This window comes from Panthera uncia, chromosome X (assembly GCF_023721935.1).
Source record: "Panthera uncia isolate 11264 chromosome X, Puncia_PCG_1.0, whole genome shotgun sequence".
Lineage (NCBI taxonomy): Eukaryota > Metazoa > Chordata > Mammalia > Carnivora > Felidae > Panthera > Panthera uncia.
In genome coordinates, this window is record NC_064817.1 from 121,277,239 (window position 1) to 121,301,452 (window position 24,214).

Genomic DNA, 24,214 nt, shown 5'->3' on the forward strand with positions numbered 1-24,214 from the left:
CGGAACCCGCCCCCCTCCCGCATTTAAAGGGCTCGCTCTCTCCGCAGCACAATCTCCGCTGTCCGCCTCGCCCTGCGTGTGCCGAGGTGCCTGCGACTTTAATTAAAGGGCCGTCCCCTCGCCTAGGCTGCAGCACCGCCCCTCGGCTCCTCGCGCCTCAAAATGAGTAGCTCCCACTCCCGGGCGGGCCAGAGCGCGGCAGGCGCGGCTCCGGGCGGCGGTACCGACACGCGGGACGCCGAGATGCCAGCCACCGAGAAGGACCTGGCGGAGGACGCGCCGTGGAAGAAGATCCAGCAGAACACGTTCACGCGCTGGTGCAACGAGCACCTCAAGTGCGTGAGCAAGCGCATCGCCAACCTGCAGACGGACCTGAGCGATGGGCTGCGGCTCATCGCACTGCTGGAGGTGCTCAGCCAGAAGAAGATGCACCGCAAGCACAACCAGAGGCCCACCTTCCGCCAGATGCAGCTGGAGAACGTGTCGGTGGCGCTCGAGTTCCTGGACCGCGAGAGCATCAAGCTCGTGTCCATCGGTGAGGGCGCGGGTCGCCCCTGTGGCACCGGGAGGTCGAGGGCGGGGGCTCCACGCGTCCTCCCCTCTCTCCCGGGCCAACCCCTCCCAGCCACCCCCGCCAAGCCGCGGCGCTGCCCCGCGGCCGCCGGGCTCCAGCGCGCAGGCCTCGAGAACAAAGGCGCGCTGGCAGGCCGGCCAGGCATGCAGACCGCTACGCGCCCCCGCCCGCCGCACCCCGGCTGGCCCGCGCCCAGGCTGAGCTCACATCCTCCGCAGGCCGCGCCCCCGCCACCGAGCCCGCGGTGGGAGAGAGCCTGCGGAAGGCGGGCACTGGCCAGGCTCTGGCCCTGCGCCCAGTGCCCCATCCCTGAGGAGGGGGAGTCTCAGGCTCTCCACCACCTCCCCTTCGGCAGTTTGGGAAGGGCCCTCTGGCCTCCCGCGCTCCTGTAGTTCCTAAACAGGGTCTTGGAGCTCGCGGGTCCCATTGTCTAGGGCTCTTGGCTCCTTTTGGCCTTGGGAGATGGGTCCTTCTATTGGAGATGGTCCCAACCCCCAGTTTAGATCTCCCCTCGGGGAACTCGGGGCCACAGAGGACGATAGCTAGCCAAAGGGCACGTGAGATGAGTCGGCTGGCGAAGGGAGCTGGTTTGTAGTCTACTTCAACTCCAAGTTACCGTTGAGCTTGGGCCAAACTCTTGCTTCCATGTAGGACTTGCTTTTCTGCATCTAGAATGCAGGAGTTGGCTGGGAGGTACTCCAGCGTGCACTGGGCTCACCGCCAACCTAGTGTCCGTGTCACTGGACGGGTGAGGCTGGTGAGGCTGGTGAGGCTGGCATTGACCGGACCTACTGCGGCATCCCAGGTTCTTCTCAAGATGGGGGCTGCTCAGAGACAGGCACCGGAACTGGTGGGTCACTGGGGGGGTAGCGTGTTGCCGAGAGAGAAGGAAAACTTTCTTTTCTTTACAGTTCTTCTAGTTGTCCCTACGGCACGGTCCTTGCTGAGCCTCAGTCTGAGTGGCGGAGACTCAGATGCCCCCAACCACTCCGAGGGCAGGTCTCCAGGGCCCCACCTCTTTCTTTGGAATGCCAGTCGGGGATGAGGCCCACCCCTCAGTCCCAGCCTCAGTCTAGCCAAGCTGAGTCATCTCTGAGCCTTGGGTGGGGGGGCAACCGGATGTGGGGAGGCAGGCCACACCCCAGCTGTCTGGGGGGGGTCTCCTCCTCCCTCCTCCCTTCTTCTCCTCCTCTTGTGAGCTGGCTGGAGCAGGCCTAGTTCCCAGAGCTTTGCCATATAAGGCAAAAAAATGTTGGAAAGCAGCAGTGATTAGGGGAGGGAGGGGGCAGGCTAGCCCCGGGGCTGGGGAAAGGGGGTGGGATGGGGCGGGGCCATCCAACCGGGCTGTCTCCCAACCCCGGGCCCTGGTTCTTCCCTCCCTCTTTTGTGAGGGGGATGGAGGAGGGCTTAGGCCCGCCTCCTACTGATGATCGAGGGGAGGGCCCAGCCCAACGACTGAGGCTGATGAGCTTGGCCTGAAGTGTCCTCTCCTAAGTCACAGCAGGACTTGAGGTGGGGGCCTGCTGGGAAGCCCTGGCTAGGCCTGTGCCTTTGGTCTTCTCTGAACCTTCCATTCACCCGCAGCCCGAAGCCCCTCCTCCACCACGTCCCCTTGCTGTCTGGGCACAGAACAAGGCAGGGGTGCAGAACTAGGACGCCTCAGTCTGGGAGCAGAGAGGCTGCTTCGCTGAGTGGCTTGGCCGGTCCTCGAGGCTGCCTGCCACTGATGGCCCTTTTGGTGGCGTCCATCTCCTTCTTCCCACCCTCCAGTTGACTCATCACATAAGTATTTTCTCCTGATTTTGATGGGGGTGCAGGACTCCGGTGGCTCCCGGAGCCCTCCCCTTTTCAGGGCCCCACCCCTGAGGAAGCTGAGACCCAGAAGTGCCTTGGGTGGGGCCCAGAGCCTGGAGGGGTTGCTGGGGTGACGGGGTGCCGGGTGCCCGCCCTAACCGCTTCCCCTGTGGTGAGTTTGGCAGCCACCCCCCTGAGGCCCAGGGCCCCGTTAGGTGGTGAAGAGGGCAGGCGGCCGCCGGCGAGCTCTGCTGAGGCAGCAGGAGTCAGGGACCCCACCCATGCTCCCAAGCGGGGCCCTGGCTGCCCCACCCAGGCTGGCTAGCTCTGCCCTTCTCCTCAGACTGGGTGAAGGGGCTCCCTGGCATGTGTCCTGGCCATCACCCTGGGTGGCAGGCCAGCTGCTGGGTCTCAGTGAGTCAGGGCCACGCAACCCAAGCACTGGCTCTTGTGTCCTCCGCACTCCCCACCCCGGGCCTGCTCCCAGTTTGGGTCTGTGGGGGGGTGGGAGGCACTGAGGAAGTGGGGGTAGGGCCCACATCCTCCATACAAAGGGTCCTTGCCCAACGCCTCCACTTCCCCTGTCCTGCGTGGCCCTCGGCCCACCCAGTCATCCTGAGGCAATGGTTTTCTTTCTCAACTGTCCCGCCGGCCAGATTTCCTCTTCCTCAGCCGCAGCCCCAGTCCGCAGCCAGTGCCAGGGTCAGCTCAGGGGCTCTCTCGCATCTAGGCCCACCGGGGCCAGGCTGCTCCCCCTGCCTGATTCCTTGGGGACCCTGGAGGCAGGCAGCTGCAAAGCACCTTCAGGAGAAGGGCTCTTCCGGAGCCGCCACCCCCCCCACCACCACCCCGGGCCCTGTCTGCAGCCTGGGTCCATCGTCGGGGCTGCCTCTGGGCCCCCAGCAACACCCTTCATTGCACTGTATCGGCACCACGTGTCAGCGGGTGTCACCCCGTCCGTCCCCAGAGGTCTCTCTCGTCTCCACCCCGCACAGGGACCCTGGGCAAAGGGCACAACCCACACCCCATGCCCTCAGGAGGGCTCTCCCGTCCCCCCCCGCTCCCCCTGCGCCACCTGTGAGCGCCCGGTGCCCTGTGTGCGCGTGCTCTGGGACGCTCGAGCTCGGCCGCCTACGTGCTCAGTGTGGCCACTCGCTTTCCTCACAGACAGCAAGGCCATCGTGGACGGGAACCTGAAGCTGATCTTAGGCCTCATCTGGACCCTGATCCTGCACTACTCCATCTCTATGCCCATGTGGGATGAGGAGGAGGATGAGGAAGCCAAGAAGCAGACCCCCAAGCAGCGGCTCCTGGGCTGGATTCAGAACAAGCTGCCACAGCTGCCCATCACCAACTTTAGCCGGGACTGGCAGAGCGGCAGGGCCCTGGGCGCCCTCGTCGACAGCTGTGCCCCAGGTGAGGGGCGAGGGGGTGCGGGGCAGGGGGCTGAGGTGGCGGGCAGCGCCCTCGTCGGGGGGCCCGCGGGTCCCTCCCCTCTCCTCCCAGCCTTCCTTGTGCCGCAGGCCTGTGTCCTGACTGGGACTCCTGGGACGCCAGCAAGCCCGTGAACAACGCGAGGGAGGCCATGCAGCAGGCCGATGACTGGCTGGGCATCCCTCAGGTACGCCCCCGCCCGGCCACGTGCAGGCCGTCCAGGGGGTGCGGTCCCAGCGGGCAGCCCAGCCGTGTGGCTTCCCGGGAGCCTGAGGCTTGGAGGTCACGTGGTTTCTGTCTTCCGTCTGTGCTAGGTGATCACGCCCGAGGAGATCGTGGATCCCAATGTAGACGAGCACTCCGTCATGACCTACCTGTCCCAGTTCCCCAAGGCCAAGCTGAAGCCAGGGGCTCCGCTGCGGCCCAAACTAAACCCAAAGAAAGCCCGCGCCTACGGGCCAGGTGAGGAGGGGGGGGCAGGGATGCTCTGAGTGCTTACCTCGTTCCCGCGGGACCTGGAGGTCTTGGGAACTCTTTGCTTACGTGGCGGCTAGGTTCTCAAGCGCCCCCTCAGAATCCAAGAAGTGGGCCAGGGCTGCTCAGGACTGGCCACTTGGCTAGAAGTCCCCGAGTCACCAGCGCAAGGTGGAGCGTGTTCAGGAGGGAGGACCCAGCCGCTCTCCTGTAAACAGAGATAAGCCAGCCAGGGCGAAACATGGGAACTAGGGCCCAGGCCGACCGAGTGAGGGTACTAGGAAACAGACCCGGGCCCAGCCCACGGCAAGAATGCAGCGGGGGCACGAGGGCAGGCTGTGTGCTGGGCCAGGATTCACATGGAATCGATTCACCCAGTTCGGAGCCCGCCTGATGGGGAGAGGGGGGAATGGCAGGGGAGGGATGCAGGGGCGAGGCGGCGGCCCTGACGGCTGGCTCCCGGCTCCCTGACCCTGCCCGGCAGGCATCGAGCCCACGGGCAACATGGTGAAGAAGCGGGCAGAATTCACGGTGGAGACTAGAAGCGCCGGCCAGGGAGAGGTGCTGGTGTATGTGGAGGACCCGGCTGGCCACCAGGAGGAGGTAGGGGTCCCGGCGGACGGCGGTGGGCTCGGCGGTGCCCCCGTTCCGAGCATGGCTCATGTGCTCCTTCCTGCTACAGGCAAAGGTGACAGCCAATAATGACAAGAACCGTACCTTCTCTGTCTGGTACGTCCCCGAGGTGACCGGGACTCACAAGGTGAGCCCTCAGCCCCAGGGGAGGCGGGGGGGTGGAGGCGGCGGCCGGCAGGCCCAGAGCTCGCCCCTCACGGTCTGCCCCTCCTGGGGACAGGTCACCGTGCTCTTTGCCGGCCAGCATATCGCCAAGAGTCCCTTCGAGGTGTATGTGGACAAGTCCCAGGGTGATGCCAGCAAAGTGACTGCCCAGGGCCCCGGCCTGGAGCCCAGTGGCAACATTGCCAACAAGACCACCTACTTTGAGATCTTCACGGCAGGTGAGGGGGTTTTGCTGAGGCTGGCAGGTCTGAGGCGGGAGCTGCCGGGGTCCCGGAACGGCCCGGGGCCTGAGCCGGTGCCTCGTGGCAGGAGCTGGCACGGGTGAGGTGGACGTTGTGATCCAGGACCCCACGGGACAGAAGGGCGCCGTGGAGCCCCAGCTGGAGGCCCGGGGCGACAGCACATACCGCTGCAGCTACCAGCCCACCATGGAGGGCGTCCACACGGTGCACGTCACTTTTGCCGGCGTGCCGATCCCTCGCAGCCCCTACACTGTCACTGTTGGCCAAGGTAGGCCGGTCCCAGCCGCCCCCCCGAGCGGGGCGCTGTAGACTGGGCCTCCCTCAGGAGGGGGTAGCTAGGGCGAGTCTCCGTGTGGCCCCGGCCCCGGCCCCCTGGGTCTCTATGCTTCCACTGTCTGGGCTCTCTGTCGTCCCCTACTGGGGCCCTTCCTCCTCCTTCTCCGGCTCTCTCTCCACGCTTTCACCTTCAGAAGAGCTCGCTCCAGCTGTTTAGAAACCTGCTGCTCTCTGCTCTGCCCACAGGGTCAACGGTACTTGGATCTGTCTTCCTCTGGGAGGGGGTGGGCTGGGTGGGGGGCGGGGTGCTGGTGTTGAGGAGCTGGGAGGAGGCCTGGCCTGCAGGTCCTGGGGTCACGGTCCCTTGCAGTTCTTTCTTGCATGTCCCTCGCCATCCCGTGGGACCAAGTTCTGAGGGACCCCCAGCCCTGTGCGGGGGGCGGGGGGCGGGGTCGCCCACGGCCCGCTCCCAGTGGCTTAGCCGGCCCTGTACCCACAGCCTGTAACCCGGGTGCCTGCCGCGCTGTCGGCCGGGGCCTGCAGCCCAAGGGTGTGCGGGTGAAAGAGACTGCGGACTTCAAGGTGTACACGAAGGGCGCGGGCAGTGGGGAGCTGAAGGTCACCGTGAAGGGTCCCAGTAAGTTGGGCCACAGCTGGGATGGGCAGCGGCAGACCCCGGGGCTGCTGCTGGCCAGGCCTGAGGCCCTCCCTTGTCTTGGGCAGAGGGCGAGGAGCGTGTGAAGCAGAAGGACCTGGGGGACGGCGTTTATGGCTTCGAGTATTACCCCATGGTCCCCGGCACCTACACTGTCACCATCACGTGGGGCGGCCAGAACATTGGGCGCAGGTGAGGCCCCGGGCAGAGCCCTCAGAGCCCAGGCAGCACGCTTTTCTCCCTGCTGGGCCCTCAGCGCTGCCCTGCGTGGCTCTCTTTTCACAGTCCCTTCGAGGTGAAGGTGGGCACGGAGTGTGGCAATCAGAAGGTGCGGGCCTGGGGCCCTGGGCTGGAAGGGGGTGTCGTCGGCAAGTCAGCAGACTTTGTGGTGGAGGCCATCGGGGACGACGTCGGCACCTTGGGTAGGTTGGAGGCTGTGATGTGGGCACCTCGGGGCGGAGGGCGGTGAGGCCACCCGACCGGGTTCCAGGGTGCTGATGGGACCGGCGGCTGTCCTCAGGCTTCTCGGTGGAGGGCCCGTCGCAGGCCAAGATTGAATGCGACGACAAGGGCGACGGCTCCTGTGATGTGCGCTACTGGCCCCAGGAGGCTGGCGAGTATGCAGTGCACGTGCTGTGCAACAGTGAGGACATCCGCCTCAGCCCCTTCATGGCCGACATCCGTGAGGCGCCCCAGGACTTCCACCCAGATAGGGTGAGGGGCACGCGCTGCTGGCCTGGGTCTCGGCCCCCTTCTGCCTCTGCGTGGGGCCTTGGGAGGCGTGGCCGGGCTGGTATCCCCAGGGGTGTGTTCCTGCCACTCTGGGTCCTTGGTGGCCTGAGACCTGGGTGGCCTCTCATCAGGTGAAGGCGCGCGGGCCTGGGTTGGAGAAGACGGGTGTGGCCGTCAATAAGCCGGCCGAGTTCACGGTGGATGCCAAGCATGGCGGGAAGGCCCCTCTCCGGATCCAAGTCCAGGTGGGGTGCCCACCCGTGGTGGGGGTGGGGCGGGGTGGGGTGGCCAGGTGCCCGGGCTGATCGGCAGGCTGCTTGTCCCTGCCCGCTTTCCAGGACAACGAGGGATGCCCCGTGGAGGCGTCGGTCAAGGACAACGGCAACGGCACTTACAGCTGCTCCTATGTGCCCAGGAAGCCTGTGAAGCACACGGCCGTGGTGTCCTGGGGAGGCGTGAACGTCCCTAACAGCCCCTTCCGGGTGAGCCGGCCTTCCCGGGGCCTCCAGTGGGCCTGCAGCCCGTCTCCCCGGGGCACCTGCTTCCCTTCTGTCCTCCACCTGTGTCAGATGACAGCCACGCAGTTCCCCCATCTCAAGGGTGCAGCTCGGGGGTTTTGAGTACCTCCAGAGTTAGGCAGCTGCGGTTACAATCAAAGCAGAGCGCATCTTCATCATCCCCGAAGAAACCCCCCTACCCTCCAACCCCCCCTCCCCCAGCCCTAAATAACCACCGATCTTCCTGGCTGTGTGGGTTTGCCCGTCCTAGACGTTTGCTATAGATGCACCATCTGGTATGGGGCCTCGTGTTCCTCGCCGCTTTCACTCAGCATCACGCTCTCGTTACGGTTCACCCACATCCTCTCGTGAATCAGCACCTGCCGCCCTTTTAGGGCTGAATAACGTGCCAGTGTGTGGACAGACCACACGTTGCCTATCTCTTTGTTGATGGACATTCGGGGGTTCTGTGCCTTTTGGCTGTTGCGAATAGTGCCACCGTGAACATTCGAGGATGAGTGTTCATGGGGACGAGTCGTCTCCTTCCTCCCGATACACAGACACCTAAAGGTGGCATCGCGGCATCAGATAGTCACTTCATGCTCACATTTCGTGTGCTTGTCGGCAGTGAGTGAAAAAGGCCGGCCTCTCCCCCAGGCCGGTCATGCCATTGCACTTGCCTCTGTGCCCTGCAGGTGAACGTGGGAGCCGGTAGCCACCCAAACAAGGTCAAGGTGTATGGCCCCGGAGTAGCCAAGACCGGGCTCAAGGCTCATGAGCCAACGTACTTCACTGTGGATTGCACAGAGGCCGGCCAGGGTAAGGCCCTGCCCCGAGCGGGTGGGCGCGGGGGTGAGGTGTCCCTACGCGATCCCAGCCTCTGCTCCCACCACCACCGCAGGTGATGTCAGCATCGGCATCAAGTGTGCTCCTGGCGTGGTGGGCCCCACTGAGGCCGACATTGACTTCGACATCATCCGTAATGACAATGACACCTTCACGGTGAAGTATACACCGCGCGGGGCCGGTAGCTATACCATCATGGTCCTCTTTGCCGACCAGGTGGGTGCTGCTCCTCCCAGCCCCTAACACTGCTCACTGAGTGTTGGGGTGCTGCTCTCCTCTGAGCCTGTCTCCTCCCACCCCCTGCAGGCCACACCCACCAGCCCCATCCGGGTCAAGGTGGAGCCCTCCCACGATGCCAGCAAGGTGAAGGCTGAGGGCCCTGGCCTCAGTCGCACTGGTGAGAATGAGCAGCACCCCGTGGGGAAGTCGGGGGCCCACGGGGAGGCTTGGGGCAAGGGGCCCCTACATGGCTGCCACGTTTCCTCAGGTGTTGAGCTTGGCAAACCCACCCACTTCACGGTCAATGCCAAAGCTGCTGGCAAAGGCAAGCTGGACGTCCAGTTCTCAGGACTGGCCAAGGGGGATGCGGCGCGTGATGTGGACATCATCGACCACCATGACAACACCTACACGGTCAAGTACACTCCCGTGCAGCAGGTAGCTGCCTTGACTTCCCAACAGCCGCGTTCCTCAACTACCCGCACCGAGCCCGTGGGCCTCCTCGTCAGTGGGCTAGCTGGGCTGCTCCCGAGTGCTTCCTACCCACTCTTGATTCCTACCCGGGAGAGAGCCAGCGTGGAAGGCTGGGGGCGGGGGAGCGAAGCCAGCGTTTCTCTCACGCTCCCTCCATGCCCAAGTGGGGAAGGCACGGGCCGGGGTGACCAGGATCCTCACTCCTTACCCTGCCTCTCTGCACTGTTTCCAGGGTCCAGTCGGCATCAATGTCACTTACGGAGGGGATCCCATCCCCAAGAGCCCCTTCTCGGTGGGAGTGTCTCCAAGCCTAGACCTCAGCAAGATCAAGGTGTCTGGCCTGGGAGAGAGTAAGTAGTTGGGGCTCTGTCACAATCAGTGAGGGTGCCCAGGGGCACGTGGGCTGGATGCCACAGTTCTCTCCCTCCTTTGGTCATCTCAACAGAGGTGGACGTTGGCAAAGATCAGGAATTCACAGTCAAATCGAAGGGCGCTGGTGGCCAAGGCAAAGTGGCATCCAAGATCACAGGCCCCTCAGGCACCGTAGTGCCCTGCAAGGTGGAGCCAGGCCTAGGGGCTGACAACAGTGTGGTGCGCTTTGTGCCCCGAGAGGAGGGGCCCTATGAGGTCGAGGTGACTTATGACGGTGTGCCTGTGCCCGGCAGCCCCTTTCCTCTGGAAGCCCTGCCCCCCACCAAGCCTAGCAAGGTAATTGGGGTTTGGGAGCCCACCCCCTCTCCTCCAGGCTCACCCTCCCCCTTCCCCAGTTTCGTCCTTAGGACCAGTGGCCCTGCCTAGGCCTGCTGGTGCCCCTAGCTGGTGGGGGAGGGTAGCCAGAACGAACGAAGGTAGATGTAAGGTCAGGCTGGGGGGTCTCGGGTCAAAGGCCAGGGAGGTGGTATGGGTTCGGCTCCTGACGTGCCCCTCTTCCCTCAGGTGAAGGCGTTTGGGCCGGGCCTGCAGGGGGGCAGCGCAGGCTCCCCCGCCCGCTTCACTATCGACACCAAGGGTGCTGGCATGGGTGGCCTGGGCCTGACGGTGGAGGGCCCCTGCGAGGCCCAGCTCGAGTGCCTGGACAACGGAGACGGCACATGCTCCGTGTCCTATGTGCCCACCGAACCCGGGGACTACAACATCAACATCCTTTTTGCTGACACCCACATCCCTGGCTCCCCCTTCAAGGCTCACGTGGTCCCCTGCTTCGACGCGTCCAAAGTCAAATGCTCAGGCCCCGGGTTGGAGCGGGCCACCGCCGGTGAGGCGGGCCAGTTCCACGTGGACTGCTCGAGCGCGGGCAGCGCAGAGCTGACCATCGAAATCCGCTCTGAGGCAGGGCTGCCCGCCGAGGTGCACATCCAGGACCACGGCGACGGTACCCACACCATCACCTACATCCCGCTTTGCCCCGGGGCCTACACCGTCACTATCAAGTATGGTGGCCAGCCCGTGCCCAACTTCCCCAGCAAGCTACAGGTAGAGCCCGCGGTGGACACTTCGGGCGTCCAGTGCTACGGGCCTGGGATCGAGGGCCAAGGTGAGGCCCCACCGAGGATCATGGGGCGGGGGGAGGCCGGTGCCCCCAGGGTCCCTGGAGCCCTACGCTTCCTCCCCATGCCTGCCCCTGCAGGTGTCTTCCGAGAGGCTACCACCGAGTTCAGCGTGGATGCCCGCGCTCTGACGCAGACCGGAGGGCCGCACGTCAAGGCCCGCGTGGCCAACCCCTCAGGCAACCTGACCGAGACGTACGTGCAGGACTGTGGTGACGGCATGTACAAAGTGGAGTACACACCTTACGAGGAGGGTACGCGCCGGGGCTCCCAGGGGACGGTGGCTCAGAGATCCGGTGGCCTGGGCTCCTCCTGACCCAGCCTGCCCTCCTCCAGGACTCCATTCTGTGGACGTGACCTATGACGGCAGCCCCGTGCCAAGCAGCCCCTTCCAGGTGCCTGTGACCGAGGGCTGTGACCCTTCCCGGGTACGTGTCCATGGGCCAGGTATCCAAAGCGGCACAACCAACAAACCCAACAAGTTCACCGTGGAGACTAGGTGAGCAAGCGCCCGGGAGAGCTGGGGCTGTGAGGGACCCCGGGACCCCAGGACGTAACGGGCTGTCTGTCTGCACCAGGGGAGCCGGCACTGGTGGCCTGGGCCTGGCCGTAGAGGGCCCCTCCGAGGCCAAGATGTCCTGCATGGACAACAAGGATGGCAGCTGTTCGGTCGAATACATCCCCTACGAGGCTGGCACCTACAGCCTTAACGTCACCTATGGTGGCCACCAAGTACCAGGTAAGCACGCGAGTTCGCTAGGGCTGTGCTGGGACTGCCCGCTGGCCCTCGACTCTCTCACACAGCTGTCCTCCTTCCTCACTCCCCAGGCAGTCCCTTCAAGGTCCCTGTGCATGACGTGACGGACGCATCCAAGGTCAAGTGCTCCGGGCCTGGCCTGAGCCCCGGCATGGTCCGCGCCAACCTCCCTCAGTCCTTCCAGGTAGACACGAGCAAGGCCGGCGTGGCCCCACTGCAGGTCAAAGTGCAGGGGCCCAAAGGTGAGTGTTCTTATGCCTGGGGGCGAGTGGGGAGGGAGACCAGAGGCCCAGTGCGGAGAAGTCAGTATGCGAGTAGTTCACGGAGGAGTCTCACGTGACAGTGAAGCCAGTGCCCCGGGGGCAGAGGCCCAGAAGGAGGTCTGACAGACAGGACTTGGCCACCGAGCAGATGTGGCAGCAGGGAGGGCAGGAAAGGGCCCAAGACGGCACGCAGATCAGTGTCTGGCGTCTCGGGGGGCTCAGGGCCATCCCCAGGGATGGGCAGGTGAGGGCGAAGCACGGCCTAGGCCCGGGGTGGGGGCTGGGTGCACCGCCAAGCCTGGCTGCTCCGGTGTGGTAGGGCTGGGGACCCAGGAGACGGGCTGAGTCTCTTTCTGGGCCTGGAAACAGGCCTGGTGGAGCCTGTGGACGTCGTGGACAATGCGGATGGCACCCAGACCGTAAACTATGTGCCCAGCCGGGAGGGGCCCTACAGCATCTCCGTGATGTACGGGGAGGAGGAGGTGCCCCGCAGGTAGGAAGCAGGGCCTGCTGCCTGGGGGAAGGTGCCTGGCTGAGCACCAAGAGCCTTTCTGACCATTCACGACACCCCGGCCCGACAGCCCCTTCAAGGTCAAGGTGCTGCCTACGCACGATGCCAGCAAGGTGAAGGCCAGCGGCCCCGGGCTCAATACGACTGGCGTGCCCGCCAGCCTCCCTGTGGAGTTCACCATCGATGCAAAGGATGCAGGAGAGGGCCTGCTGGCTGTCCAGATCACGGTGAGCTGGCCACCTGGGACGCTGTGTGGCCCTGCTGGATTACAGCTCCAGGCACAGAGGCGGCCAGGGAGGAGGGGGCTGAGGCCAGAGGGCTGTGCAGCGTAGGGCAGGAGACTAGGGTAGATGGACCGGTCTGGGTCTACGGTCTCCCCTGGAGCCGTGCCGGCCAGGCCAGGCCCCCTGCCTCTAGGATGGCGGTGGCAGGCACGGGCTTCCTGGGCACACGCTTGCTCACTGCTGACTTCGAGCACGTGACCGAAGCCCTTAGTGCCTGGGCTTGCCCACCTGTGACCTTCTCGTGGGTCAGGGGTCAGAACAGGACCCTGAGAGCTCTCGGGGGAGCTGTTCCTAGTGCCAGGGCAGGCCCTGGGGCGGGGGATGGGAGCCAAGAGGTGGTCACGGGGATAAAGCAGGACGGGCACCGAGCTCCCTGCCGTACGTGTCGTCACCTGGGGGTGTGCTGGGCATTTGGGACATCCCTCGCATACCTTGGCCACGCCAAAGTAAAGGGCAGTGCCGCAGTGCCGGGTGCGGGCAGTCGTTTTGGGCCGTGGCGGTCGAGTGACTTCGGAGGCTGTCCCTGCAGCGGCGGGGCTTGATGCCTGCTCCTTTGAGAGGGTCCGAGGTAATCCTGGGCCTGGCTGGGCTCGGGCCAACCACCTCCCCTGTGCTCTGCGGCGCAGGACCCCGAGGGCAAGCCCAAGAAGACGCACATCCAAGACAACCAGGACGGCACGTACACCGTGGCCTATGTGCCGGATGTGACCGGCCGCTACACCATCCTCATCAAGTACGGTGGTGACGAGATCCCCTTCTCCCCGTATCGCGTCCGGGCCGTGCCCACCGGAGATGCCAGCAAGTGCACAGTCACAGGTGAGCCAGCCTGCCGGCGGCCGCGACGCTCGGCACGGGGCTTGGGTGTGCCTGTGTGCAAGGGCTCGCTGCTTGGGGCGGCGTGTGGGAGTGGGGGCCGCCCCCCTGAGTGACTCACCTGACCTTTCTCCTTGCTCTCTGCCCTCTCACCTCAGTGTCAATCGGAGGTCACGGGCTAGGTAAGCTGCTTGCCGGGGGCCCCGATGCCCCTCCTGCCCAGAGGGCAGCTTCCTTCCTCTTCCGTGCTGACTCCCAGGGCGGGGTCCAGCTGCAGCTCTCGGCAGGGACAGAGGGGGAGCTGGAGGGTTAGTGTCCAGGGGGGCCTCCAGACAGAGCACGAGCGCTCCGGCCCTCCCTCTCTCTGGGCCTCCGTTTCCCCATCTGAGATGTCGGGTTGCAGCTGAGAGCTTGGGGGTGAGGTGCATCCTGAGAGGCACCCCACTGGGGGCTCCGGGGTCTGGGGATCACGGCACCCTGGGGAAGCCCTGGGGGCGGGCAGCAGGCCCTTCCTTCTCACTTCTTCCTTCCGTGTCAAGGGCTCCTGCGTGGGCTAAGGGGACAAGGGGTCTCCCCTTACCGGTGGGAGGCCCCGGCCCTGGCCGGATCCACAGACCCCGCATCCCCCTCTCCCGGGGGCCTCGTGTCCCAGGCCGGGGGAGGTCCAGGCTGCATGAGTGGGTGGGATGGGCTGGTAGTGCAATAGCACCAGCGTCGACTGCTTGGGCGGGCAGCATGGCTGGGCCCAGCCCAGCCTCAGAGCCCCAAAGTGCACTCGGTGGCCTGCCCGCCCTCCCCACCTCCTTCCCTCCCCTTGCCCCCTACCCAGCAGTGACGTTATTCAGATACTGCCCAACCAGGCATAGAGATTCTCCTGCTTGGGCATGGGAGGGGAGCTCTAGCGCCAGCCAGGGACACCAGGGACTCCAGTGAGAGGTGCCAGTTACGTGGAAGCCTCCAGACGCTCCTGGCCTGGAGCTTGGGTGAGGTAGCCAGGACAAGATTCAGAGGGTGGCTAGGGTCTTGGGGCAAGGGCTCGGTGGCTTGGTAGGTAGAACAGTTCTAGGATCTGAGGTGACAGGCATGTATGCCTAGGGCCGGGGAGAGGGACAGGGCCAAGACTTGGCTGAGGGAGTGGTTTCAGTTTATCTGGCCACTGTGTGCAGAATGGAGGCAGAGAGCCCCGTAGGGGAGCCAGAGTCACTTCTGGATTGGTCAGAGTGGCGGCCTGGGCCAGGTTGGTGGCGATGCGGCTTAAGTGGGGAGCGAACGTGGCAAGTGCAGTTGGAGGACGGGGCAGCCAGGACCTGTGGATGGGCTAGGCGCTGAGCGGGGAAGGTGGGGAACTGGGGGTACCTGTGGGGTCGGGGCTGAAGCCGCTAGCTAGATGGCGGGTCCAGATGACGAGCTGCGGAGAGCGGGTGTGGGTGTGAGGTGAGGCCTCCCAGGGCAGGGTGGGCAGCAGGCGGCCGGGTCTACAGCCTGAGAGAGCCGTGCAAGGCCGGCAGGGAGCCTGGCCCGGTGGGAGCCCTCACCTAGCAGGGAAGCTCAGTGGCAGGCCGGCCAGGGGGACCCCTTCAGCTTAGCCCTCGAGTGGGTCCAGTGCTCCCGGCTGCTTCCCCGCAGGGGCCGGGCTGCAGGAAGCACACTCACCGCCGGCCCTCGCAGCCCACAGCCCCCCCCCCGCCCCAGGCCTTCACGGCTGAGCCCAGATCATAACGTCACTGCCCCTCCCCTCTCCTCGGGCACTCTGGGGCCCTAGAGGCTGCTCAGCTGCTCTGCCCTTGCAACGTAGTGGCGGTGGCTGCGGCTTGGGCCTCCCGTCCCCCCCCCCCCCGTCGCCCCTGCCTGCTGTGCTGTGCCCCCCCCCCCCCCTCCCCCCCCCCCCCCCCCCCCCGGATGCCGCCACTGCCTGCTGTGCTGTGCCGCTTGGGGGCCAACCCTGCTGCTCCCTGCTTCCTCGCTCCCGGCTCCTTGCCTGTGCCGGGCCGCACTGGCCACCCCTCACCACGAGCCTCTGGTCGAGCGAGTGTTCTCAGTCGTCAGGAAAGCCCGGTTTCACCTTCAGGCCTGGGGGGCGGGAGGCGAGAGTCACACGCCCCCACGCTGCAGCAGGACCCTGCCTCACCGCATCTGCACACAGCGCTGGGATCCAGGGCTGGGCTGCAGGGACGAAGGCGGCCGTGGGCCCGGCCGGGGCACTGGTGTCGGTCCACTGCACCGGCTGAGGCCCAGTTGGCCGGGAAGGTGGCAGCAAATGCTTGTGCCCTGACGGTGGCGGTGGCCTCCTGGGTCTCCAGGCCCTTCCTTCCTCCGAGACACCTGTGCGCCACCTGTCAGGCCTTTCCCACGTGGAGCTACCCCCAAGACAGGGTCCCCGGGCTTGAGGCGGCTCAGGGGAACCTTTCCTGCCTTCTGAGAAACCACTCACCGCCCCAGCTTGGGGGGTGGGGGCGGGAGGCCTGGCTGCGCTTGGTGGTGGCAATGAGAGGCCTGGGCGGGTGGCAGGCAGACGGGAGCAGCTCAGGTGCCAAGCTCACGCGCCGGCCCCCCTCTGGGGACCCACCCCGCCCCACCAGGTGCTGGCATTGGCCCCACCATCCAGATTGGGGAGGAGACGGTGATCACCGTCGACACCAAGGCAGCAGGCAAAGGCAAGGTGACTTGTACTGTGTGCACACCCGACGGCTCGGAGGTAGATGTGGACGTGGTAGAGAACGAGGACGGCACCTTTGACATCTTCTACACGGCCCCCCAGCCGGGCAAATATGTCATCTGCGTGCGCTTTGGTGGCGAGCACGTGCCCAACAGCCCTTTCCAAGTGACGGTCAGGAGGGGCCGGGGCTGAGGGGTCTGGGCGGAGGGAGCCTGGCCTGTCTCTCCCCCTGGGCCATCTCTACGACAGTAGACTCACCAACTCTTCTGTGATGCTCTGCAGGCTCTAGCTGGGGACCAGCCCACAGCACAGCCCCCACTTCGGCCTCAGCAGCTGGCCCCACCGTATACCTATCCCCAGGGTGGCCAGCAGACCTGGGTATGACCTCGCGTGCCTCATTCTGGCTCTCCCGGCCCTAGGGGACATGTGGGGCTGGCCAGCTGGGTATCCCATGAGGCCCCCTCCTGCCACGTGTGAGGAGGGACCTCCAGATCCTTCCGTTGGGACTTCCTCATAGGCCCACCCATCCTACAGCGCCTCACTTGGGCCCTCTGTCTCCACTACAGGCCCCAGAGAGACCCTTAATGGGTGTCAATGGGCTGGATGTGACCAGCCTGAGGCCCTTCGACCTCGTCATCCCCTTCACCATCAAGAAAGGCGAGATCACTGGTGAGTGGGAGCAGGAAGGGGCTCGGGAGCCACAGAGGCTTGGGTTTGCCAGTGGCTGCCCTGACCCTGGCCCCGTTGGCCTGCAGGGGAGGTGCGGATGCCCTCGGGCAAGGTGGCGCAGCCAGCCATCACTGACAACAAGGACGGCACTGTGACCGTGCGCTATGCACCCAGCGAAGCAGGCCTGCACGAGATGGACATCCGCTACGATAACATGCACATCCCAGGTGCGCCCCCACACTGTACTGCCAGCGCCCTGGGAGGAGCCTGGGGAGGTGGCACAGAGCCCCAGTCCACCTGGCCCCTTTTCCTGCCTCAGGAAGCCCCCTGCAGTTCTACGTGGACTATGTCAACTGCGGCCATGTCACCGCCTATGGGCCTGGCCTCAGCCACGGAGTGGTGAACAAGCCCGCGGTCTTCACCGTTAACACCAAGGATGCGGGAGAGGGTGAGCCGCTCCGGTCTTAGCCTCACGTTGTGCCGTGGGACGCCGTCATCCAGCGGAGACGCTCCCTAAGTGGGGCTCCGCACCTGCCACCCCGACCTCTGCCTGTCGGGGCTCTGTGCCATCAGTGCGGGGGCCCCGGCGTGGTTCCCATCCTCACCCACGACTCTCCGTAGGGGGCCTGTCCCTGGCCATCGAGGGCCCATCCAAAGCAGAGATCAGCTGCACCGACAACCAGGATGGCACGTGCAGCGTCTCCTACCTTCCCGTGCTGCCCGGGGACTACAGCATCCTGGTCAAGTACAACGAGCAGCACATCCCGGGCAGCCCCTTCACCGCCAGGGTCACGGGTATGTGGCACTGGGAGCAGTGACAAAAGCAGGCAAACGGCGGGGCGGGCACCCTCTCCCCCCCGCACCTGGACATGCAGCGACTGTCCCCTGGCAGGCGACGACTCGATGCGCATGTCCCACCTGAAGGTGGGCTCCGCCGCCGACATCCCCATCAATATCTCCGAGACGGACCTCAGCCTGCTGACAGCCACGGTAGTGCCACCCTCGGGCCGGGAGGAGCCCTGTCTCCTGAAGCGACTGCGCAATGGCCACGTGGGTAAGAGGTGGAAGGGCAGGGCCTCCTGGGAAGGGGGAGGCCGCGAGGGGAGGGCCCACCTTCCCCTGGCTGACGGCCCTGCCCTGTGCCCAGGGATCTCATTCGTGCCCAAGGAGACGGGGGAGCACCTGGTGCACGTGAAGAAGAATGGCCAGCACGTGGCAAGCAGCCCCATCCCAGTGGTGATCAGCCAATCGGAGATCGGGGATGCCAGCCGTGTGCGGGTCTCAGGCCAGGGCCTCCACGAGGGCCACACCTTTGAGCCTGCAGAGTTTATCATCGACACCCGTGATGCAGGTAGGTGGTGGCCACCTACCAGCTGGGGGGGGACCCCCGTACTCGGCCCCCTGGCTCAGGGCTGTCGCTTCCCAGGCTACGGCGGACTTAGCCTGTCCATCGAGGGCCCCAGCAAGGTGGACATCAACACAGAGGACCTGGAGGATGGCACGTGCAGGGTCACCTACTGCCCCACAGAGCCCGGAAACTACATCATCAACATCAAGTTCGCTGACCAGCATGTGCCTGGTGAGTGGGGCATGCACACGTTGCCCCTGTGACAGGGCCACCCTCCCTGCCACGCACCACAGCCTGTCGGCAGAAACGTAACCTGCGTGGTGCACGGGCTGTGCTCTCTTCCTGCAGGCAGCCCCTTCTCTGTGAAGGTAACAGGAGAGGGCCGGGTGAAAGAGAGCATCACACGCCGGCGACGGGCCCCCTCGGTGGCCAATGTCGGCAGTCACTGCGACCTCAGCCTGAAGATCCCTGGTAGGAGCCCTAGGGAGCCAGGGAGGGGGCCTTGGGGAGTCCTGGGTACCAGCCCCACGGGGCCCCGAGCAGAGGGGTGGGGCCCGGGATTCTTGCTCACCACGTTGTCCCCCACCTGCAGAAATTAGCATCCAGGACATGACAGCCCAGGTGACCAGCCCATCAGGCAAGAGCCATGAGGCCGAGATCGTGGAAGGGGAGAACCACACCTATTGCATCCGCTTTGTGCCTGCCGAGATGGGCATGCACACAGTTAGCGTCAAGTACAAGGGCCAGCACGTGCCCGGGAGCCCCTTCCAGTTCACCGTGGGGCCCCTGGGGGAAGGGGGAGCACATAAGGTCCGCGCTGGAGGCCCTGGCCTGGAGAGGGCTGAAGCCGGAGTGCCAGGTATGCCTGCTTCCTGCCAGGCTTTTGCTCTTCTGGGCTGGGGTGGGGGGTGGGGTTGAGGAAGTAGCTAGCAGCACGTCAGCCATGCTCGGAGGGGACTGAGGCCAGGATAGCAGCCCTCCGTGAGGACACACTGCTCTTTCTACAGCCGAATTTAGCATCTGGACCAGGGAAGCTGGCGCCGGGGGCCTGGCCATTGCTGTCGAGGGCCCCAGCAAGGCCGAGATCTCCTTCGAGGACCGCAAGGATGGCTCCTGCGGCGTGGCCTATGTGGTCCAGGAGCCAGGTGCTGAGGGCGGGCCCAGGGCCACGGGAGGCGGCATCGGGGTGTGGGTGTCGGTCTGGGTCTGAGCGGATGGCTCCACCTGGCTCCCGCCCTCCCCTCTGAGGTCCCAGGGCCACCCAGGCTGTTTGTGGCAAGTGGGGGCCTCCCAGCACGCCCTCTGTGCTCTCTTCCTGCCCAGGTGACTACGAGGTCTCAGTCAAGTTCAACGAGGAGCACATCCCTGACAGCCCCTTCGTAGTACCTGTGGCTTCTCCGTCTGGCGATGCCCGCCGCCTTACTGTTTCTAGTCTTCAGGTGAGGCACCGAGAGAAACCGCCTGCCTGGGGCTCCTGGGCCCGGCCAGACCAGAGCCGTCGCACAGAGCAGGACTTGGCCCCGTGTCGAGTGACCCGCCCAGCCCAGCTCAGGGCGCCGGGCCTCTGCTCTGGCCGGGCGCAGCCCACGCTTGGGGTCGGCAGGAAACACCCCTGCCCACTGTGTGGAGTTTTTCTCGTGTCTCAGGTCTAAAGGCTTTGAACAGAAGCCTGTGCCCGTTGAGCACCAGGGCTGAGGTTTAAAGAGGGACAGCCTGCCAGGGCCCAGTGCTGCCCACAGGGCAGGGCTACCCTCCATTCCTGCCGCCTGGCTGTGTGACTGCAGAGTGTGGGTCTGGGGGCGGGGGCGTGTGCCTGTAGCTTACTGCCCCTCAAGAATCAGTGGCTCTCCCTCTTTAAACCAAATCGGACGCCAGATGGGTAAGTGTAACCCCCGTGGGCCTCCCGCCGCTGGGACCCTGCTCTCCTGCACCCCAGCCACCCTGTCTAACCACGTCTGCTGTGCTTCCAGGAGTCAGGGCTAAAGGTCAACCAGCCAGCCTCTTTTGCAGTCAGCCTGAACGGGGCCAAGGGGGCGATCGATGCTAAGGTGCACAGCCCCTCGGGAGCCCTGGAGGAGTGCTATGTCACAGAGATCGACCAAGGTGAGGCCCTGTCCCTGCCCGGGCCACCCACCCATCTTCCCTGGCCCTGCTGGGAGCAGCGGGCCTGCCCAGCTGGCTGGAAGCAGACTGAGAGTACAGAAGGAAGGTACAGATTCTGCAAGCAGGGCCCAAGCGCTGGGGCTCTCCCAGCCGGGCAGCCCCTCCCCTGCTCACGACCCCAGCCCTGGGGGGGGCGGCGGGTCTGCTTGGAAGCCGCAGCTTCTAGGAAGGAGAACGCCTTCTGCAGGCAATATGATGCGGTCTCCTGAGGGAGAGACCCGAAGTCTAGCCACGGGGCTGGCACCTGCAGACAGGCCCGAGGCAGCCAATGTCGCCAGTCCCACAGCTAGTCGTGCCCCTGCACAGCCCCATGACCTCCGTGCCCCTGGTAACAGGCAGGGGCTGGCATCTCTGGTAACCTTTTTCCGGAGGCAGAGAGGCAAGTGCTTTGCCTGTAGATTTCCGTCCAAGTGAGCACCGACAGCAGGCTGCTTGGGCGTTTACCGCTTCAGTCCTCCGGTTTGGGGAGGCCTGTGCCATGGGGTGTGGGTGCCCGGTGTGGTCCCCAGAAGCAGCGGAGTGGACCACGTGGACCTCCTGGACTGGTGGGCGAGGGAACCTCTTCACAGATGCCACCTGCTTGGTTTTCGGGGAGGGATGTCAGGCCCTCAGCATGCCCTTCTGTCCCTCAGATAAGTATGCCGTGCGCTTTATCCCACGGGAGAACGGTGTCTACCTGATTGATGTCAAGTTCAACGGCACCCACATTCCTGGAAGCCCCTTCAAGATCCGAGTTGGGGAGCCTGGGCACGGAGGGGACCCGGGCCTGGTGTCCGCCTACGGAGCCGGCCTGGAAGGTGGTGTCACAGGTAGGTCAGTGGATGCGGTTTCCGCTGTGTGGACACGGCTGCTAGGCCCCCTCCTCCAAGCTGTCAGTGACAAGAGGAGGTGCAGAGGTGATGAAGCTACGCTGGGGGGCTGGGGGGCTGGGGAAGCAGGCTGGGCCAGCTCTTCCTCACTGCCCCCCGCCAACCCCAGGGAGCCCAGCTGAGTTCGTCGTGAACACGAGCAACGCGGGAGCCGGCGCCCTGTCCGTAACCATCGATGGGCCCTCCAAGGTGAAGATGGACTGCCAAGAGTGCCCTGAGGGCTACCGGGTCACCTACACCCCCATGGCACCTGGCAGCTACCTCATCTCCATCAAGTACGGCGGCCCCTACCACATCGGGGGCAGCCCCTTCAAGGCCAAAGTCACAGGTAAGCCTGGCAGCAGACTGCCGGTGCCCAACGCAACGCCTGGCACTCTGGCTACCTCTTAGCGCCGCCCCCCCCCCACCGCCCCGCAGGTCCCCGTCTTGTCAGCAATCACAGCCTCCATGAGACATCGTCAGTGTTCGTGGACTCCCTGACGAAGACTGCCAGTGCCCCCCAGCACGGGGCCCCAGGCGCAGGTTCCACTGACGCCAGCAAGGTGCTGGCCAAGGGCCTGGGGCTGAGCAAGGCGTACGCGGGCCAAAAGAGCAGCTTCACGGTGGACTGTAGCAAAGCAGGTGGGTGCCCCGGCCCCGGCCATCACCCCTGCCCTCCAGAAAGACGAGGCCAGAGATGAGATGGGATGACCAGTGCCTGGGAACATGGGAAGAAGGGGGTGGATGGGGTGGGAGTGCCTTCAAGGGCATGGTTGTCACTTCTTTTTTTGTTTTTGTTTTTGTTTTTTAACACGTATTTTTGAGAGACAGAGACAGAGCATGAGTTGGGGAGGGGCAGAGAGGGAGGGAGACACAGAATGCGAAGCAGGCTCCAGGCTCCGAGCTGTCGGCACAGAGCCCGACGCAAGGCTCAAACCCACAAACTGCGAGATCGTGACCTGAGCCGAAGTGGGCCGCTTCACCCACCGAGCCATCAGGCGCCCCCAGGGCGTGGTTGTCACTTCTGAAGCCACTTCCCATCTGCGCCTCCCCGCCATCATTTTTACCCTTTGGGAAGCTGCCTGGGGAGGAGCTGGGTCTCCTGTGCTGGCCGCTCTTTAGGAAGGGCCGTCACCCCTGAACACAACAGGGTGGTGGGGGCAGGATACCAAGACAGAAAGAGGGCTCGGGGGATTCTCAGTAGGAGGGAGAGACTTGGGGTCTGGAACTGAGGCCCCTTCTCTACCAGGCAACAACATGCTGCTGGTAGGGGTGCATGGCCCCCGGACACCGTGCGAGGAAATCCTGGTGAAGCATGTGGGCAGCCGGCTCTACAGCGTCTCTTACCTGCTCAAGGACAAGGGAGAGTACACGCTGGTGGTCAAGTGGGGTGACGAGCACATCCCAGGCAGCCCCTACCGTGTCCTGGTACCCTGAGCTCTGTGCCTGTGCCAGCTGGCAACTCCCAGGATGAGAAGTGCTCCCACGCCCATCCCCCCAACCTGAGCAGCCCCCCCCCCGGTCTCCTTGGCCCCGGAGCCCCGGCCGGCCCTGGCCGCCCCATCACTGCAGCCACCCCTCCCTGCGTTGCACTCACCTGCCTCCACATGGGCAAAGGAGAGAGGCGAGCAGAGGTAGCCCTTTGGTGGTTCCGCCTGTCTTCTTTGGTTCTGGGAGGGGTGGGGGGGTACTATGCACGACCACCCGCTAGTTCTCTTCCCTAGCCAAGAAGAATAAAGTTCTGCTTCCATTCTCCTGAGGCTGGTTCTGGCTTTCTTGCAAGGGTGCCTGCGGGATGATCGAAGTGTGGGCGCAGGCCCACAAGTTGCTAGAGCTCCAGGCCTAGCACCCAGGGGCTCCCGCTTTCCTGGACCCGTGCCCCGCCCCCAACTGTAAGAGGCCCACTGGCAAGTCTTCTCTGCCTCCCTGGGTTCAGACCAAGGTCAGGTGAGAGACGTGTCCCACCCCCAGAAAGGGATGTGACGCTGGTGTACTTTGCCTGGGGCCGCACCAGGAACAGAGACTGTCCTAAGGGAAAGCCAGGCCATGACCAGACTACAGGAGGCAAAGTACTGGATGTCGGGACCAGATAGACAGGCCTTGAAATCACAGCAGCCCCTGGCCATCTCCCAGGCTTCTTGCGTCACCATCCCCCTGGATGAGGGACTGGTCATGAGGACCTCTGTCCCAAGGGATCTCGAGGCCACTCGGTGGCCCCGATCAAGGAGAGGCAGACTGGCTGCAGTGTGCTGGTTCCCTGCCCCAGGCGGCCTCGCGGGGAGCTCGGAGCCCCACGCTTAACTCCTGCACTGCCTCCCTGCCATCACTCGCCACGTCCCACACCACAGTCTCCCGCTCTTAAAAAAAACTGGTGCCTCGCTTCAAGTCCTTGTTTTGCCGCCACCTACAAAACACGGTCACCGACGTGCCACTCATAGCCGCCACCCCCCCCTGAAGTCAGCCTTGCCCCTCACATGCAGGGAAGGGTTCTAAACCCAGCCAAGCCTCACCTTGCAGGCCTCCCCTTACTGGCCACTCCAGGCTTGCTGGCCGTGCTGTCTGGAAGCACGTCCGGGAACAGCAGAAGCCCAGAGCAGAGGGCACAGTTCTTTTTTTTTTTTTTTTTTTTTTTTTTTTTAATTTTTTTTTCAATGTTTTTTATTTATTTTTGGGACAGAGAGAGACAGAGCATGAACGGGGGAGGGGCAGAGAGAGAGGGAGACACAGAATCGGAAACAGGCTCCAGGCTCTGAGCCATCAGCCCAGAGCCCGACGCGGGGCTCGAACTCACGGACCGCGAGATCGTGACCTGGCTGAAGTCGGAGGCTTAACCGACTGCGCCACCCAGGCGCCCCAAGAGGGCACAGTTCTGATACTGTCTGATAAAAAAAGAACTGCAGCCAGGAAGGGAGGAGAGAACCGGGATGTGGCCAGCTGTGCAGGCGGCAGACACGATCGGCAAAATAGAGTGAGAACAGACACTCCCTGAACTGCAGAAAAGTCGCACTACCTCCTCTGTTCTGGAAACTGGCGGCGGCCCTGCCACCCTAGGCGCCCGGTGGCCAGTCCCGGGCGACACCGCCCTCTCAAGGCAGGCTGCACGCAGGTGAATAAAGTCAGGCCCCACCACTTCTGCGGGGCATGCTGGCCAGGGTCCCCACAGGACAGCTCCAGAGCTGGGCTGAGCCGAGGAGGAGCCCCTGTCCCTCCCTGGATGCCACATCCTGTCCAGGCAGCTGTGACACACGCAGGGAAGCAAGGGCGAAAGATGCCAGCCTGGGGGTGGGGAACAAGCCCCGGGGGGAAGGCTCCGCACGGAGGCTACAGGACAGACCCGGCC

The 24,214-nt window shown here is 64.7% G+C and overlaps 1 protein-coding gene across 2 annotated transcripts; it reads left to right on the forward strand.

The window, feature by feature from the left end:
- Positions 1-49: 49 nt before the first annotated feature.
- Positions 50-22,633, forward strand: FLNA (filamin A). 2 transcript variants are annotated; one of them, XM_049644491.1, is made up of 47 exons: positions 50-535; positions 3,536-3,784; positions 3,892-3,989; positions 4,117-4,264; positions 4,761-4,879; positions 4,959-5,036; positions 5,130-5,292; positions 5,384-5,584; positions 6,092-6,229; positions 6,316-6,439; positions 6,533-6,669; positions 6,768-6,961; positions 7,111-7,224; positions 7,318-7,461; positions 8,172-8,295; positions 8,378-8,538; positions 8,629-8,719; positions 8,810-8,979; positions 9,248-9,365; positions 9,461-9,723; positions 9,952-10,549; positions 10,643-10,816; positions 10,899-11,061; positions 11,141-11,301; positions 11,391-11,561; positions 11,952-12,075; positions 12,164-12,320; positions 13,004-13,193; positions 13,349-13,372; positions 15,770-16,017; positions 16,129-16,224; positions 16,413-16,515; positions 16,602-16,742; positions 16,835-16,963; positions 17,137-17,310; positions 17,408-17,569; positions 17,663-17,866; positions 17,942-18,094; positions 18,212-18,334; positions 18,456-18,722; positions 18,871-19,008; positions 19,187-19,302; positions 19,834-19,966; positions 20,659-20,835; positions 21,005-21,223; positions 21,313-21,516; positions 22,124-22,633. In XM_049644491.1, exons 1-47 carry the CDS (start codon positions 163-165, stop codon positions 22,309-22,311), a joined length of 7,944 nt encoding a protein of 2,647 aa, XP_049500448.1. In that variant the 5' UTR covers positions 50-162; the 3' UTR covers positions 22,312-22,633. The 2 variants fall into 2 exon arrangements, with proteins under 2 accessions (XP_049500448.1, XP_049500449.1); XM_049644492.1 differs by lacking the exon at positions 13,349-13,372.
- The last annotated feature ends 1,581 nt before the right edge of the window (positions 22,634-24,214 follow it).

Excerpts from the sequence above, each read along its gene's own strand:
- FLNA (XM_049644491.1), top strand. The coding sequence starts at position 163 with ATGAGTAGCTCCCACTCCCGGGCGGGCCAGAGCGCGGCAGGCGCGGCT. Across the intron at positions 11,562-11,951 it reads CAAAGTGCAGGGGCCCAAAG|GCCTGGTGGAGCCTGTGGAC; the intron begins GTGAGTGTTCTT and ends GCCTGGAAACAG. Across the intron at positions 19,303-19,833 it reads TTACTGTTTCTAGTCTTCAG|GAGTCAGGGCTAAAGGTCAA; the intron begins GTGAGGCACCGA and ends CTGTGCTTCCAG.